This window comes from Lagopus leucura, unplaced genomic scaffold, assembly GCF_019238085.1.
Source record: "Lagopus leucura isolate 7727_CA_CO unplaced genomic scaffold, USGS_WTPT01 Super-Scaffold_100001, whole genome shotgun sequence".
Classification (NCBI taxonomy): Eukaryota; Metazoa; Chordata; class Aves; order Galliformes; family Phasianidae; genus Lagopus; species Lagopus leucura.
In genome coordinates, this window is record NW_024962262.1 from 48,179,544 (window position 1) to 48,195,045 (window position 15,502).

General features: G+C 36.0%; 1 protein-coding gene across 1 annotated transcript in view; it reads right to left on the reverse strand.

The window, feature by feature from the left end:
* TMEM131 (transmembrane protein 131) overlaps window positions 1-15,502 on the reverse strand; it is a 92,918-nt gene that overhangs the window by 16,910 nt on the left and 60,506 nt on the right. The window contains exons 19-29 of the mRNA XM_042866787.1: window positions 14,402-14,488; window positions 9,015-9,167; window positions 8,789-8,864; window positions 8,570-8,687; window positions 6,857-6,995; window positions 6,649-6,758; window positions 6,208-6,274; window positions 5,130-5,281; window positions 4,372-4,514; window positions 3,092-3,278; window positions 2,103-2,288 (exon numbers count right to left, since the gene is read on the reverse strand). Coding sequence (XP_042722721.1) covers window positions 2,103-2,288; window positions 3,092-3,278; window positions 4,372-4,514; window positions 5,130-5,281; window positions 6,208-6,274; window positions 6,649-6,758; window positions 6,857-6,995; window positions 8,570-8,687; window positions 8,789-8,864; window positions 9,015-9,167; window positions 14,402-14,488 — 1,418 coding nt within the window. The remainder of the gene's footprint in view (window positions 1-2,102; window positions 2,289-3,091; window positions 3,279-4,371; window positions 4,515-5,129; window positions 5,282-6,207; window positions 6,275-6,648; window positions 6,759-6,856; window positions 6,996-8,569; window positions 8,688-8,788; window positions 8,865-9,014; window positions 9,168-14,401; window positions 14,489-15,502) is intronic.

Here is a 15,502-nt window from a genome sequence, read left to right on the forward strand (position 1 = left end):
TTTTAACTGCCAGCAAAAATTCAAGCAGCTCTGGAGATCAACCCAGCTGATTTTAGCTGCTTATCAGTAGCTTTTCCCATCCCAGGGATTAAAATGGATAGCAGATACATAACCATACAGCAGAGTGCAGGCAAAATAAATTTCATCTGAGGTACTAACAAGCAACAGAAAAATTAAAGAAACAGAACAAGCTTACACAAACTCCTAGCCAAGAGAACACCACCTGCCTTGGACACTATGCCCGCAGATATACAGCTACTTTGGGGATGAGAAGAATGAGGTGTCACCATCAGCACTAGGAATTACATTAGCAGTATCTGAAAATATCATAACGCTGATACCAACACGATTACTGCATCTCTACAGCACTATACAAACTTGAGATAGGGCACAGAGCTTTGGTGCCACAGGTGTGACACAGGAGTGAGTGCAACAAATGGTCAGTCACCTCAAGGGCTTCTCCTTTGCCACCCTCAGGAGAAGAACCGTACTGCTTTTACCAAAGCAAACTTTGTTGTTTTGATAAATGAGTATCAGCTTTGAAATTAAAAAGTAAACAAGCATGACAAAACCACAGAATAAATCTCTTTTTTTTTTTTTTAAATAAAATGCTCTTTCTTATCTTGGTGGGGTGGTGGTAGGAACAGTGCTGGTCCACTCTATGTTTGTCCACACAAACTAGGGATTACTTTGTGACTATACAGAAGTGTGTTGGTGGCAACAAGCAAAACTCCATATTAGCATATGCTGAAAGATAGAGGATGTGTGCCTGTTCCTTGGAGTATGAGGTGGTCACATTAGGACTCCTCTAATTTGCTGCTGAGGAGTGTTTTCAACTTGTAGGAAAAAAAGTGAAAGGATTAGCATTTGATTTTGTGAAGTCTGATTAACAAATACAGTACACATAAAGTTACCCAGGCAAACTACACATGAGCTGAGAAATGTTATTCACTCTGCCAACAGACAGAGCAGAAATTAAGTTTGTGCATTTCTAGCAGATATATAGAAGAAACACAAAATAAGATCAAAATATTGCGTTCATGTCGAAGTCCCATGGAACCAAAGAAAAAGAAGCACACTTCTCTATTTCTTTTATCAATCCCTAAACAAGGAAAGACAGCCTAACTAAATACTTACGCAATGCAGTACAGCAAAATCAACAAGTTAGCATCTAAACATGAAAAAAAGATGCAAGGCTTCACTTGCTACTAATGTAGTGGGATGATGCTCCAGATTTGCAGCACAGAGAAAGACCATTTTTCCATAACAGACATCAACAGCAGCAATCCATCTCGCCCTCCAATACAGGCTTCAGGCCACCACCAAAAGTAAAACACCCGTCGTTACTGATTAAGTTTCTACCCTATTGTTTTCTCAAGATAAATGTAGTGGGGAAAAGCATCTTACATCCAAGGAAATGAGCAGGGAAGCACTGCTTATAATCTCAGGTTTCAAAAAATACAGATAGATCTATACCTAGGTTAGACTAGGAAAACACAATGGAACTTTCAACTCAAATTTCAACCAGTCACTTTGAGGGAAAAAACCAGCACCAGTATACTCCTACATAACCTCAGAGTGCTCAGCGTAGCAGACAATGCCCTTCAGGTTCTCAGAAATTCCATTATTAGTATCACCAGTTGTCTGCCGCATACAAGTGGCAGCAAGTTAAATTCATCTAAGGCACCTGCTAAGCTCATTGAGTCACTGCCTGATATCTTTCTAAAGCACAGCACTGCAGAAGGATGCTTCAACCTCTACAGGAATTCACTGCTAACAGTGCTCAAATACCTAATTCGATTCAAGTCTGGCTTAATCAGTTGTCAAAAATCCACATATTATCACAGCTAACAGGATCTTGCCTAACAGCCCCAAGCGATAAACATATTCTGTTCTCATTTAAAGCAGAAAGTCAGTACTCCTCAGCCTAAAGCTGTTCACATTAAATCCCTGACAGCTTTTATTAATTGTTCTCCTTTTGCCACATCACATACTACTCTAAACATAGCATGTATTGAATACACATGCCTTTTTTCTATAATCTATATTTAAGTAAAGGTACCTTACACATATATACTGATAAGAAAAGAAATACACATTACCTCATTATTCCTGAGGTAAGGATGTACAGTGCCAATTCCCAGTTGGGCCTGGGCAACGCTTCTGCACATGTTGCTAGCATATGATATGGAAGGGATGCATTCAAGATAAATATGAATTCAGAGCCTCCTGCTGTGATGAGTTTTAATTCACGAATTACTCTGGAAGCAGTGAAATCTGGTGTAAACCTGAAAACAAAGTAAAGCATGTATATATACACATACAGACACACACACACAAAACCCAACAGCAGCTATACCTAAGCAATGAAACTGATCATTTAAGTGAGCTACATTTAAATGAAAATGCCATGCTTTTTGAAAACACCACTACATTTGTCTCATCACAAACTGAGATCATTGCAACAATGCTAGTGAAGTTTCACTGCCTGCAGTATCTTGGACAACCTCTTGCATAACAGTAGCATCTTCTGAACTGTTTAGATACTGTATTCCAAATACCTGAGTTTAAACCAAGCAGAGTCAGAGAATAATCTTTGGTGCAGAGATCTTTTACAATAAAAATGAGCAGAATTAACCTACTGTTGTCATTAAAGCAACAGGCAAAATATTCAAGACTGAAATGCTGTGCTTTACAATTTTAATCCTTACATCAAGGGCTTTTCAGCATGTACTGCAATGCAGCAAAAATATACGTAAATCTAGATCTAATGTGCATTCATAACCCAAATGAAGGAAATGGATAAAAAGCTGTGTTGTAGCATTATTCCAACTCATTAAATTGCATTTACTGGACAGTAACAAATATAACACTACAGTCAGTCACAGAGACTTAAAGTTTTTTAAAGAACAAGTAATGCCTGCAAGAAGAGAGAGGTTTTATACTTTAAGCTGTATTAAAAAAACCCTCAAAGCTTAATTAAGAACCCTCAGAATTCAACCAGTATTCACTGCCTTTGAAAATACAATTACATATACCAAATTCCTGATGTACAGCTCCATTCAGATAAAAGAAAAAAAACACCACTTACAGTATGACTATGTCTTTAGAGGCATTGACACTTAGTGCAAACTCTTGACAGTTAACTACTTTAAATCCATATCCTTCACATGTATAGCCACTGATTTCCATAGTTTTCACGTTAATCTGCAGCTGCCCTGTGTTTTCCACTTTAAACGTTCTTCTGAGAGTGAAATTTGGTTCTTTGTATTTCATTTCTGAAAACAGATGAAAGTAATTAGTGCTGTGCTAAAATGATGTTCTTCACTACGCACATCTACAGCAGAAGGGAGTTCTTTCAGTTTCACATCAGGAAAAAGAACTGGCAAGGCCACAGAAACCTTGCATAACCTGCAGGAACAGGTTTCTGCTGTCAGACTGTTGTATGTTTGCACAGCTCCAGAGCACTCCAACTCTTCAGGGAAAGAGATGAAAAGCCCAAAATCTGACAGCACTACTGCCTAACAAAAAGCACCTCAGCTGTAAGTTCTGTGATGCACTGCTTAGTGTAGAGGTATTCAGTGACAAGTCCCAGCACTTGCAGCATGAAAGGTTATCTTTTTGTACCTTAAAGGTAAAATCGATTGTTAAGCTACATTAGCGAAAAAAACCTCACCAAATGCTAAATCACAATGTGTAGAGAGGTAATGATTAAGTCTTACTTGAAATTTTCGTACTCGTTCCTCAAAAAAAGAAAAAAAATCTCAGATAGTAATTAATACAGTACATATGGAAATCTGCTAATTAGTAATGCAGATTTTTATAGCAGGTAAAAACTAAGCTGCTTTTGCCAGATCTTTTAGAAATACAAATACCATCTGGCCCTTCTCCCAGAAGCAAGCCTAGGGGTATGGAGCAGAAAGCCTCCGGACCCCAGAACAGAATTTGCCTGCACTTACTTTTCAAAGAGCATACCCTTTTTGTTTTTCCCTGCTGGCCATGTGCAGATTTTGAGTGTCAGGGGGAAAAAAGAACACAAAACTACAAAACAGATAGAAACCATGATGTCTTTTTTCCTAACATTCAGGAATTATACTTAATTCCAATATTCTGCTCAGATTTTCAGCTCTTACATCTTGAATTCTATTGGACAAGGAACTTTCCAGTTTTCCTAACTTTCATATTAAAATTTAAAAGATCAAATATATTATTTTTCTGCCTAAATTAATAAGCAATGTTAATATACTTAAAGGAAAAAACCTCTGACACACTAGGATAGGGGAAAAAAGTTTCCACACATACATGTTTTAAGTTGTACATTTAGAACGTGTTTCATTTTCTCTTCAGCACAGCAGTTCACAAAGTACTCACTTTCTGAACAGTCTTTTAATAGTGCTTCCGTGATTTTAAAGCGTAAAGAACTTCCAAGACCAGGAGGTTTGCCTGCAACCTTCAAGCTCTCGGTTGTTCCCTGTCCTTGTACCATTATGGCATCTATTACAGTCAAATTATTTCTGTATTAAAAAAGTAAAAGAGAGATAGTTGGAAATATTCATGAAAGGATTTTGCAGTTCATTGTTCCTGCAAGCTTCTCTACAGAATATGAAGTGACATCCCAGCCCAGACAATTCTTCACAGTACAGAAAGAAGTAGTGTCAGTTGTCATAAACAGAATTCTTGCAAGCCTAAAGCCTAAGAAAGCACAACAGAGCATGCAAGTAATAAGGATGAATTAGTTATAGTTTATATTTCATCATCATTTTAAAGTATCACATGATAGAAAAAGTAAATATTTATGCAAACACAGTTCTTCACCAGCGAGATTGAAATAGCAGCTTTATCTTGTAAATGGTACCTGCAACTAGATACCCTGCCTCCAAAGTAGTACAGTGTGTGTTTAAGGAAATAAGTCTGAATATACAAATTATATTTTTATATTAGTAAATACGTACTGAATACAGCTGAACTACTGTAAAACAGATTTATCCTAAAAGTAATTGTGGTTTCTTCTCACACAATTCTGTAATTACCCTTATAAAAGTGAGCTCCTGACAGACAGCAAGCATAACCATACATGTAAATAAAGACATATCAGAAATTCAAACCCATTTCAGAAATATCCACCATACCTGATAACAATTAATGATGAAACAGTTTTGTTAAGAACTGGAGTGAATTTTACTTTGACTGACTTCCTTTCCCCAGGTTTTAACATTAGGCTTAGAACTGAATGACGAGCCAGGCCTTTTGTAAGTCCGACAGTGCTCTGCAGAGGCTGGACCTTAACAGAGCAAGGAAAACAAAGTAATACTTTCATAGAACATACGTTCAGGTAGAAAACTGCTTGCATTCTATAAAAGCTTCTCACAAGAACAAATTAACAGCATGTTTCGTTGAGTTGTTTTAGTCAGAAATAGACTTCTAGCACAATAAATTCCCTATAAGTCAATCACCTGACAAGCAGAAGAAACAGCATGACAGCACAAAGCTAAGCTACACACACATGGATTCATAAAGCTCTAACACAAAAAGGAGTTCTGAAGTTTTTAAACGTGTATTTTTAACACTAACCTAACAGTAAGCCACTATGCAGCATTTTTATTTATTTATTTATTTTACCACTACAGAAACACGTTTGAGAATACGTTTTCAAGAGTAAAGAAGGAAAAGGGGAGGAAAAAAACCAGACAAAATAGAAGGCCTATTGAAAAAAGTATATTTTGCCTAGTTTCCCTTTAGATGCAATGTAAGCATGAGATTGCTAATCTATAACTAATTGTAAATGGAGGAGAAGTGCATATATATTGGATGAGAAATGGAAGTGATCAGAATGTCACATGCTCTGAAAACATGCATAATTAAGCCTGTACACAAAACATAAGAAACAAAAAGGTATAAAATAAAGAACAAAGCAATAGAAAATTCAGTACTTTGCTAACTTTAGAGCTACAAACCACAACACTGATAAAGCAATCCCTGGTATCAGTAAGAGAATGAATAAAAATGTGTCAATACAATTTTTCTGCAACTTCTGCATTTGTATTAACATAAGTATATAGTGAAAATTAAAATGCAACTGTTACATTCAAAATACTTTCCTACTTTCTTAAGATTATCCAGCAGATGTATCATATTTTTTAATACATGCATGACTGAACTCTTCTTGAACACTAAAACTGCATCTAAAGCATACAATGGAATACTTACACAATTTCTGAAGACCTGGAATTCTAGAGTCCTCAGGTTGAAATCCATTGGCTTACTCAAATTAAACCTGAAACAAACACACAATTTCTTTTTTCCCCCCGTTCGTGAAGAAAACAAGTTACTTGTGCATATTACAGACATTAGCACAAATCAAGAACTTATGGAAGGACTCAAACAACACACAGCTGACAGAATCACTTGGCTTTCCTTATTTTTTTTTTTTCTTATTACTTCAAGTTAAGGGGAAAATGTAAACATTTTTAACTCAGCATAAATTCAGTTGTATGTTCAACGCAAACCACTTTAGATTCAATGCCCAGCTGGGCTGATTCAAGTTCTAGAAATGGACAACAATAAGTAGCAAAAAGCTGTGTGCAATTTTTGTAAAGTGCATTTTGCTGGAGAGTGAAAATGCCCTATGTACTCCAAAACAATACTTACCGTTCTAGCATTTTATCAGCAAACATGGATGGGTTAGAGTACAGGGCTACAGGAAGGAACTGAACATACACAGGAACATCAGCTGGATTTTCAAGAAAAATTTCTTCTTCCTAATCAGAAACACAATGTTTGCAAAGTTTACATTTGGTTAATTGTAACTAGAAGAAGCTATTAAAACAAAAATTGAGGCTATCAACAAATAACTCACTGATGAACTGTTAGTATTGGTGAGTGGGAAGCTCAACAGGCGTGGGGAGCTAAGTATGGAAGGCCAGGCCATTTCTGCAGTAACTGTCAACCGAACATCCTTCTGAAGATCTGTGTCCACTTCAAATATTGCATTCAGCCTGTAAAAAATAGTTATAAAACTTACTTTATAGGAGTAAAGTGGCAAAAGCCTGGATAAAAACAATCCTGGAAAATGCAGAGTGCTTAGAAGCACCCTGAAAACAGCATTAGGGTATAGCAACAACTATCAACAGCATAGCTGAGAAGATGCACATTATGTCTATTTAAACACCACCACCACCTTGGAGATCTGCCCATATCTGCCACTAATAGAAAATGCAACAGAAACCCCCAAAACTTGCTCTAGGAGGCCAACTGAAAAATTCAAAAAGATGTTCACTACTTAAACACTGTCATCAACATCCATTCATCCATTCTAAATTCTATTAGACTGTAAAGATAGGGTGACCATAAGATACAACAGGACTTGGAGAAACAGCAGAGAAAAATGTGGAAACAACGGAGTATGTGCCTATACTCACAATAACAAACCTAAATGAAATCTGAAATCAGGTCACATTACTTTTTCCATAACTGAATGAAGTTCTTCGTTATTAACCAAACTGCACAACAGACTTGATTCCTTGGTTACTCCATGAGCTCTCCACAAGCTGAAACATGACTAGCTACTGAGTTCTCCAGTCAGCAAAGCAAACCAAACGTCAAGCTTAAATCCTGGAGAAGTATTTTGGAGAGACTCTAAATCTAAATATCCAAGTCAGAATCTATTCAGAAGGAGCAGGTTCTCCTTTGCCAAGTGCTATCTTGGCTAGCTAGTTGATTTTAAAAAGCATCAGACATTCCCCAGTTCTGCTGTTTAGTCAGAAGTAGTTTTTAATGGTGTTTTCCTCTACTGTCTTACTGCAGATGACAGAATATTCTCATAGAAAATTCAGTTTACAACAAATTTATTCAAGAGTTGTTTAAAAAAAAAAAAAAAAAAAAAATCAGTGTTATAACAATGAAGCTACTTACAATTATTTTGTCTTTCTGTAAATGTGCAAATTTTTTTAAAAATCAGTCTGCATGCTATCACCACAAAAGACATCACTTACTGTTAAAGCAAACATCTCTTGAAGCTTAATCAGTTTATGTATGTGAAAACGGGTTTGAAAAGGTATGCAAAAGCCTCCAAATATTAGATAGCAATGATCAATCACTTACTAGTTAGCATTACCCAAGGAGAAGTATCAGGCAACTAGATTATTAACTGAAATACAATAAATTCAGAATAGCAGCAGAAAACCTTATGAAAACCTAGAGGGGTGTTAAGCTTACTACTTTAGAAGAGATTAAACAGGGATACTGTGTACAATATAACTTGCTTTAGAAAAGATTTGCAGAACAGAGACTGTCCTTGCTCTTGCCACTGTTTACGAACTGCAGTACACTCCAGTCAACAGTAATTACTAAGGCTGTGATTGACAAGAAGTTGTTATTTAGTGGCAGTATTTTTAACTTTTTCAATTTTCTCTTTCAAGCTTTTGCAGAGAACACCAATTAGCTGTTTTTTGTTCTCTCTCAAAAAGCACTCCAACCTATTTAAAAAATATATCTGTATTTTATAATACCACATGTAACAGAATTACCTAGTGATTCCTGGCTGAGGAAGTAAAAGGCATAGAACACTTACCTATGGCTTGAGTTCTCTTTTATTTCTGTCCACGCTTTGAACAAGTTCTCATGCAAATCCCAGTCAGAATCCCACATATCTTCTTGCATTGCTAGGCTGTGCTGAACTTTAGATTCCGCTTTAAAAAACATAATATATTTTTAAACCCGATGTGTAAAATCACTGCTTAAGGGGAAAACAACTATTTGTAATTTTCATTAACAAGAGATATTTACTTACATTTAGATAGAAAAGGCAATCCTACGTAACAGTGATCCCCACATTGTAAACCAGGATCAAAATAAATATTTGCAATCTGCAAAACAGTAAGAGCAGACCAAATAAGAAATTGCACAGTAAACTCGATGACTGAAGAAAGAAGGAAGATTTCTGATGACCACACTCATATATGCAACACACAAAAGGGGAAGAATATGACAACTTGTAGAAGTAGGCAAAAACGAACCTTTGACTTCTTTCCCGACTCCAGCTCTTCTTTATTACTTCTCAGTCTCTTATAATAAAACCTTACATCTTCAGACAGGGAACGTATGTGCTGTATTTTCACTTTCTGAGAGAAGGAGTTCATAATGTTCAGGCTCTGGTGAACTACTTTCCCCTTAGGAAAAATAAAAGGGTGGAAAATGGTGCATTTATTATTATGCATTTTCCCCAGCATATGTATTTATTTTCTTACTCAGACTGGCAAAAATGCTACAGCAGAGTTGAGATATTAAACTGAGATTTTAACAATGTTCTCTTAAAAAAAAAGTCTTTTTTTTTTTTTTTTTTTTTAAACACTTTGGGATAGGTTTCCATGAATATGATTTCTTCCTCTGTTTCCAAACATGGTTTGTCTCTCTTTCAAAAGAAACACGCTTTAAGGTTTTTGGAGAGCTAGGGCATTTCTGTTTAGTCACATGATGTTTTAAGAGAGGCAGGGGAGGAAAGGCAAGAGAAAGCCTTGGTGTTATCAGGGTCCAGATACAAAAAGACAATCTTTTTGTAACGAATTCAGAAAATAGTCACAACTGTTTAGAAATTATCTTAAAGGAGCACTTGAGTGAAGCTGCAAATTATCAACACACCAGGTGACAGAGAACATTTTACAGAATGTTATACAGAAGTATAACCTTCCCTTCCCCTCCCTATGAAATGAAGGCACCAAGCTATCAAACTACCTTGAAAAAATTATGATGAAAAAACTAAGTTAAAAAGAAAAGTGTGCTTCCCCCTCCCTCCCATCATACCTTTACATTTGGTCTTTTAGGTAGAAAACGTACAGTTTTAACTGTCACAACCAGAAAGGTTGCAGTACTCAAAGCTCTCCCTTTACCTCCAACCCCCTTTTAAAGCTCACTCCAGTTTGGTCTTGCTTATAAAGCAATGATTCTGCAGGCATGCCTTTCACCTTATCTCAACAGCCAGGCCTGATAAGGATATGGCAAACAATAAATGAAAAGAAGAAGTGAAAGGCTAGACAGGATTGGTGACAAGATTTCAGACCTATATAAGAGATAAATGCAGGCAAATTTAAATGCCAAGAACTATCTTTTAACAAAGAGGTTTTAATGTTCCCCTTAAATCAATACTTCCTTTAAAAAAAAAAAAATCAGAAGTGGAGAGATGATCTTTGCAGACTCAAAATTTAACTACAGCCTTGGGAAACAGTCACTTAGCAAAACAGTCTCAATAGAACCAACTGCAGAGGGAAAGAAACTGCAAGAGTAATTCTGTAAATAGTACAGTACTGTTAAACTGAACAGGAAGTAGAAATGACCATGTGTGCTTCACCTACAGAAAGCTGAGTAACCAACCTTCACCATTGGGCAAGATGAAGGTTCAGTAAATTCTGCAGAACAAATGAAAAGGATTTTAGTAAGTTCCCTATGTAGCTTTAAAATATTGAAGAGCAGATAAGACTACCACGCATTAATAAAAAAAGATTTTTAAAAAACTTGCTAAAGAGACATTTAGCATAGTTTCTCAGAAAAGCTTCATTTGGGACAGAAAGTTAGGACAGGTGGTACTGTAAGCTAACAGTGCAATTACACAAGTACAAGTCAGCACAGAAAAGGTGCTTATGTCAAGTCAGTGATCATCAGAAGGCCTGTATGCACCATTCGTGTATTGCAGACAGATTTTTACAGTATACCAGCAATGAGACTTAGGTGCAAATACATTAAAATTACAGACAGCACTGGGAACTGGGCAGCTGCAGGAGAATTACACCCTAGGTATGAAATGAAAAACAAGTGTTACTAAAATTGTAGTGCCTAGTTATTCCTGGATTTTATAGCAGTCAGATTTCTCTACTGCAAACTGGAACAAGAAGAACTAATGCTGTTTTAGGCTTATTCTCTGAAGTTATGGAGGCATTACTGAACTAGATGCAAGAAGATCATGAAGTCAGTAATCACAAGTTTAGTTTGAAAGTAAACCAAGAAAAAAGAAAAGTCAGTCTGCTTTCAGTGTTCTCAAATATCAAAAGAGGTAAGTGTTCAACGAACAGAAGCAGCTGCTAAAGCCAACTGCTCTAAGAAGAATGAGGTTTGAACACAAGGCAATCTAGAATTCTGTCTAAAGTGATAATGTTCTCTAAATTCATACTCCCAAATAAAATTCAGTAGCTCAAAAGTCCCCTGAAAAAAATTACCTGAGAAGAACATGATGCCACTAAAAGCTACAGCAGTCTCAGGTTGAAAGAAAATGGACAGCAATGATACTACCTCTTAGAAGCTGAGAAATGCAGGTACTAAAGAACAAATAACATCTTCCAAAACAAAACGAAACCCGAACAAAATAAAGTAAAGGTGATGAAGAATACAGGACTATATCCAGGTGCACCTAGAAGCTTAGATATTGGTCAGAAGAATCGTTGATTTTTTAAAACTTGCTCCATTATGGCCCAAAATTTAACAAATGGAGGTATTATTGAGGTATTCAAGAGGGACGATGACCTTGACGGGGTATAGAAGATATAAACTAGGATACAGAACATAAATTGCTTCACATTTAAGCAAAAGAAAAGGAAACAAACCATTAAGTTTTTGTTTATTGAAGACTTATGGAGCAGTACATGGATGAAGCTAAAAGCTAAAAGTAGTCAGTGCAATAAATATCCTGATAATGGTAAAGCTGTATAGTAAAATAGGAAACAGATCCTAAAGACAGAAAATAACAAATGAACCATGCAACTTCAGGAGTGACGATCTGACCTTGACAGTAACAAGACTTCAGAGAAATTTGCGAAGCAGAGTAAAAGGGAGATGGAATGGATCATGAGACAAATGTGGCAATGGTTTGCTAAAGTCCCATTGACTGGCCTGTTCTCCTCTGATGAATCCTATTGCATTATTATTATTATTATTATTTTTAAAACTGTCATTTATCTACTACTGGGCATGAGGTAAAGTACTCGATAAAAGTGCCAGTGAAAAAATACTATTTAAGAATACACAAACTGTAAAATCAGCAAAAGATATTAAGCAGCTACTGCAAGATGAGGAGAGAACAGACAGTGCTCTAAGAAATAAAAAAATCAGGGCGAAATAATTAGTACATAGTTTATTGAAGATTGATCTAGGAATAAATATTCCTAGAATATTCATTGCTTTGGTACCAAAAAGTATAAAAAGAGACAAGTTTGATCCTGCAAAGTTAAGAGGTACTTTCAGAATCGGAGAAAGATCAATATGGCATACAGATTGACCTGTGGACCTTGAGTAAGGAAAATAGTCTGAACTCAATAATAGCTAAGTTAAGATTGTGAATTTAGGATCTAGTAAGAAGTTTGTTTTAAAGGCTTAAGCCTCCCTGTTTGAAAAGGCAAAGCAGGTAGAGAGGAAGATGGTCTGTATATGGTCATTGATCCACAACACGTTAAGACTAGACAGGACAGATAAGGAAACAAAATCATTTCCACCAACACGCATAACCTGAGGCATCCTCTCTGAAGATAATTAAGACCTCTAACGAATGTGGTAAAACTTCACTCAGATGACGTGGTACATTTGTGATTACTCACTAAGAAAAGAGAATGCTACACATGGAAGACTACAGAATGGGACATACACAATATGTAAAGCTGGAGAAAACAAGAAAATACCTTTTTGTTGGGTTTTAACTATCAACAAGCCACAGCACATACACTGTTCCACATCAATGTCAAGTGCTAAAAAAAAAGGGGTGGGAGCTAATTAATCTTAATAAAGATCAAGGACAGTGCTCATATGGGATAAATGGTTATGAAGTTACAAGGAATAACTGTGGACTGAAAAATGCAGGAATATTTGCAGCTATTGCAATTACAGTCCTGGAGTAACTTTCTAGCAGGAAGAAGGAAGAGTCATCATCATCAGATAAAACAAACAGTAATAATGAAATAGAAATAAAATAATGTAAAAATGCTCAGGGCCCCAAAGAGATTAAAAAAAAAAAAAAAAAAAAAAAGTGGCCAGAAGAAATCTAGACCCTTATCACATAAGAGAAGTTGGAAAAAAAACTTGGCTATGAAGTACAATACTGTGACAGAGTGGTTACACAGAAAGCAGCTCTGAACTATTTTGTCTAAGCTAAACTAAGCATGAAACAGAATATTTTCACATAGACAAGTCATATAAGTGACAAGAGATGCCTGCCAAGTAAGCATCAAGCCAGGCATTGCTTCAAGTATTTGTACAGCATAGATGCGCCCAGTCTGTTCAGGAAGGTGCTTTTTATAAGACACTGATGGCAAACCAACCTGCAAAAAACAACCCACCAGTGACAGCTTTCTGGAAGGCATTACAAAGACAATTTAGATGTACAAACCACTCAGATCCAGAAAGCCCATCTCTAGGATGGACACTATTTTGTTATTCTTGACACACTCTCAAGTCAAGTATTTCTTAAAATTTTCCCAAAACTTCACAGTATTCACTAGCAAAGTCACTAGCAAAGACACTGGACAACTTTTTGGAGAGCTGCTATTTCAAAATACATTGAAGATGGCTTTAACTTTTCAGAAAATAGTAGTATTTCTATCTTGCTGTTTCCATCTATCCTTTCCTATCCTTTTTTCTTTCAGTCTACTGTTTCTCTCTTGATGATTTCCCATTGCATTATGTTCCATACTCATCAGAAAGTCACATGAATCTCAAGGCTTGAAATACCAATTGCAAAGTCAGTGTGCCTTGACTGCCCATGCTTCCATGGCCATACTGAATGTCAGGTAAGAAAAAAAACCATTATCCAGTTAATAGATTGGTGCACAACTGAGCAAAAAAGCTGCCTTCAGCCATCACTGAATAAACACTACTGCAGGAGGAGGAGGAAAGAAAACAACCTTAGCCTGTTTTTACAGAGGGCTGCAGACTCCCGCAACTTTCTTGCTTTCCTGTTCTTGTACTCCACCATATATCCTCAAAGATGATCTACTTTCAATGTAGAAACAACACAGTAATGCTTCATAGAGATCAAAAATCTCTTATACTGAAGCTTTAGTTCATTAGCTGACTTGGTCATCTTGGTTTTACACACTAGAAATTTAAAAAACACATTTATGCAATGACATTTGTCTTTACAGCTGGTGCTAATGTGCACAAATTGGTAATGACTACATAAACAAAGTTGCATTAGAATGAACCTGCAAATAATCACGTTCAGGATCACATCAGTATTCGAAGATCCCATTTAAGTGGGCATAGAGGAGAAATGAAGATAAACCATGCTTGGGACATGTGAGGAAAAAAGTGACACCAAACTCTCCAGCAACTTGATAGATAACAATTTAAGACAAATGCTTCTCTTGAACACAACAGATGAATAAAAAACAGCACAAAAAGGTTTAATGCTGTGACCTAACAATCTTACCGGAAAAGAAGGTGGAAGAAATATATGTTTTGGGGAGCAAGTCAGTGAGCCTACAGCAATCACTGCTTTCACTGGTATAGTTAAAATCTGAAAGAAAGAACAAGAGAGTTAACAAGGGAGCTAAGGAAAAAGATGTTACTTTCAGCTTTCAAGCATCTCTTCTGCTTTTATTTGCATAGATTAATAAAATCCAAAAAATCCACAATTAATGTAGCCAATTAATGTCTTACATACACATTTAAAATGTGCAACCATGAATTAAGATTTCAATGTGTCATCATACTCCTACAGTCACTCCATATTGCCAGGAAGCAAATCGTTGCTCAGTCATAATTAGCTTCTTTCTACATGGAATACAACAGCAAAGTTAAAATAAAAGCTTTGCAATAGACCATTATACAAGTCTCATCTGAGAGAGACTTACTCTCTTAGAAAGCAGGAAGATAACATATTTGAGATTACTATTAATTACTAATAGGGAAGAGGATATACCAAAGTTCCCAGAAGACATCAGAACTCATGATAAGACCTTGAAACAAAAGTACACTTTGGAATGCAGAAGGGATGGCAATAATTCTTACTGTGTATGCTGCTCTAACCATTGTTAGCTCTATAACAATATAAGTACAATAACTTGTACGGGAAAAAAATGAAAACAAAAGAATTCAGTTGTAAAATTGAAGAATCGCTTAAACATATGGACATATTAAAAAGTTTAAGGTCACAGTTACCTGGCAGAAATTAGGAGTTTCCTATTTTCTGCATCAGAACCACACAACAAGCTTTATACTTTCCTGACTTCATAGACATCATATTTTTTTCTGCATGTATCACTCAAAGTGAAAGTTGTAATACAAAAATATTAAATATGGATTGCATTATATATTATATCACTCTTCTGCAAAATATTTTATAACAGAAAAGGCATATGAAGTTGAGAATTAATTGGTTGTTCTCTCCCTTACTAACTTTGGTGTAAGATCTGTTTCATTTGTCAGCAAACCGCAATTTCTCCAAAGCAATTTTAACGTTATATTTTGAAAAAATTATTTCAAAATTATAACTCAATTTCAATAACCAACAATGTACCAAAAAGCAAAC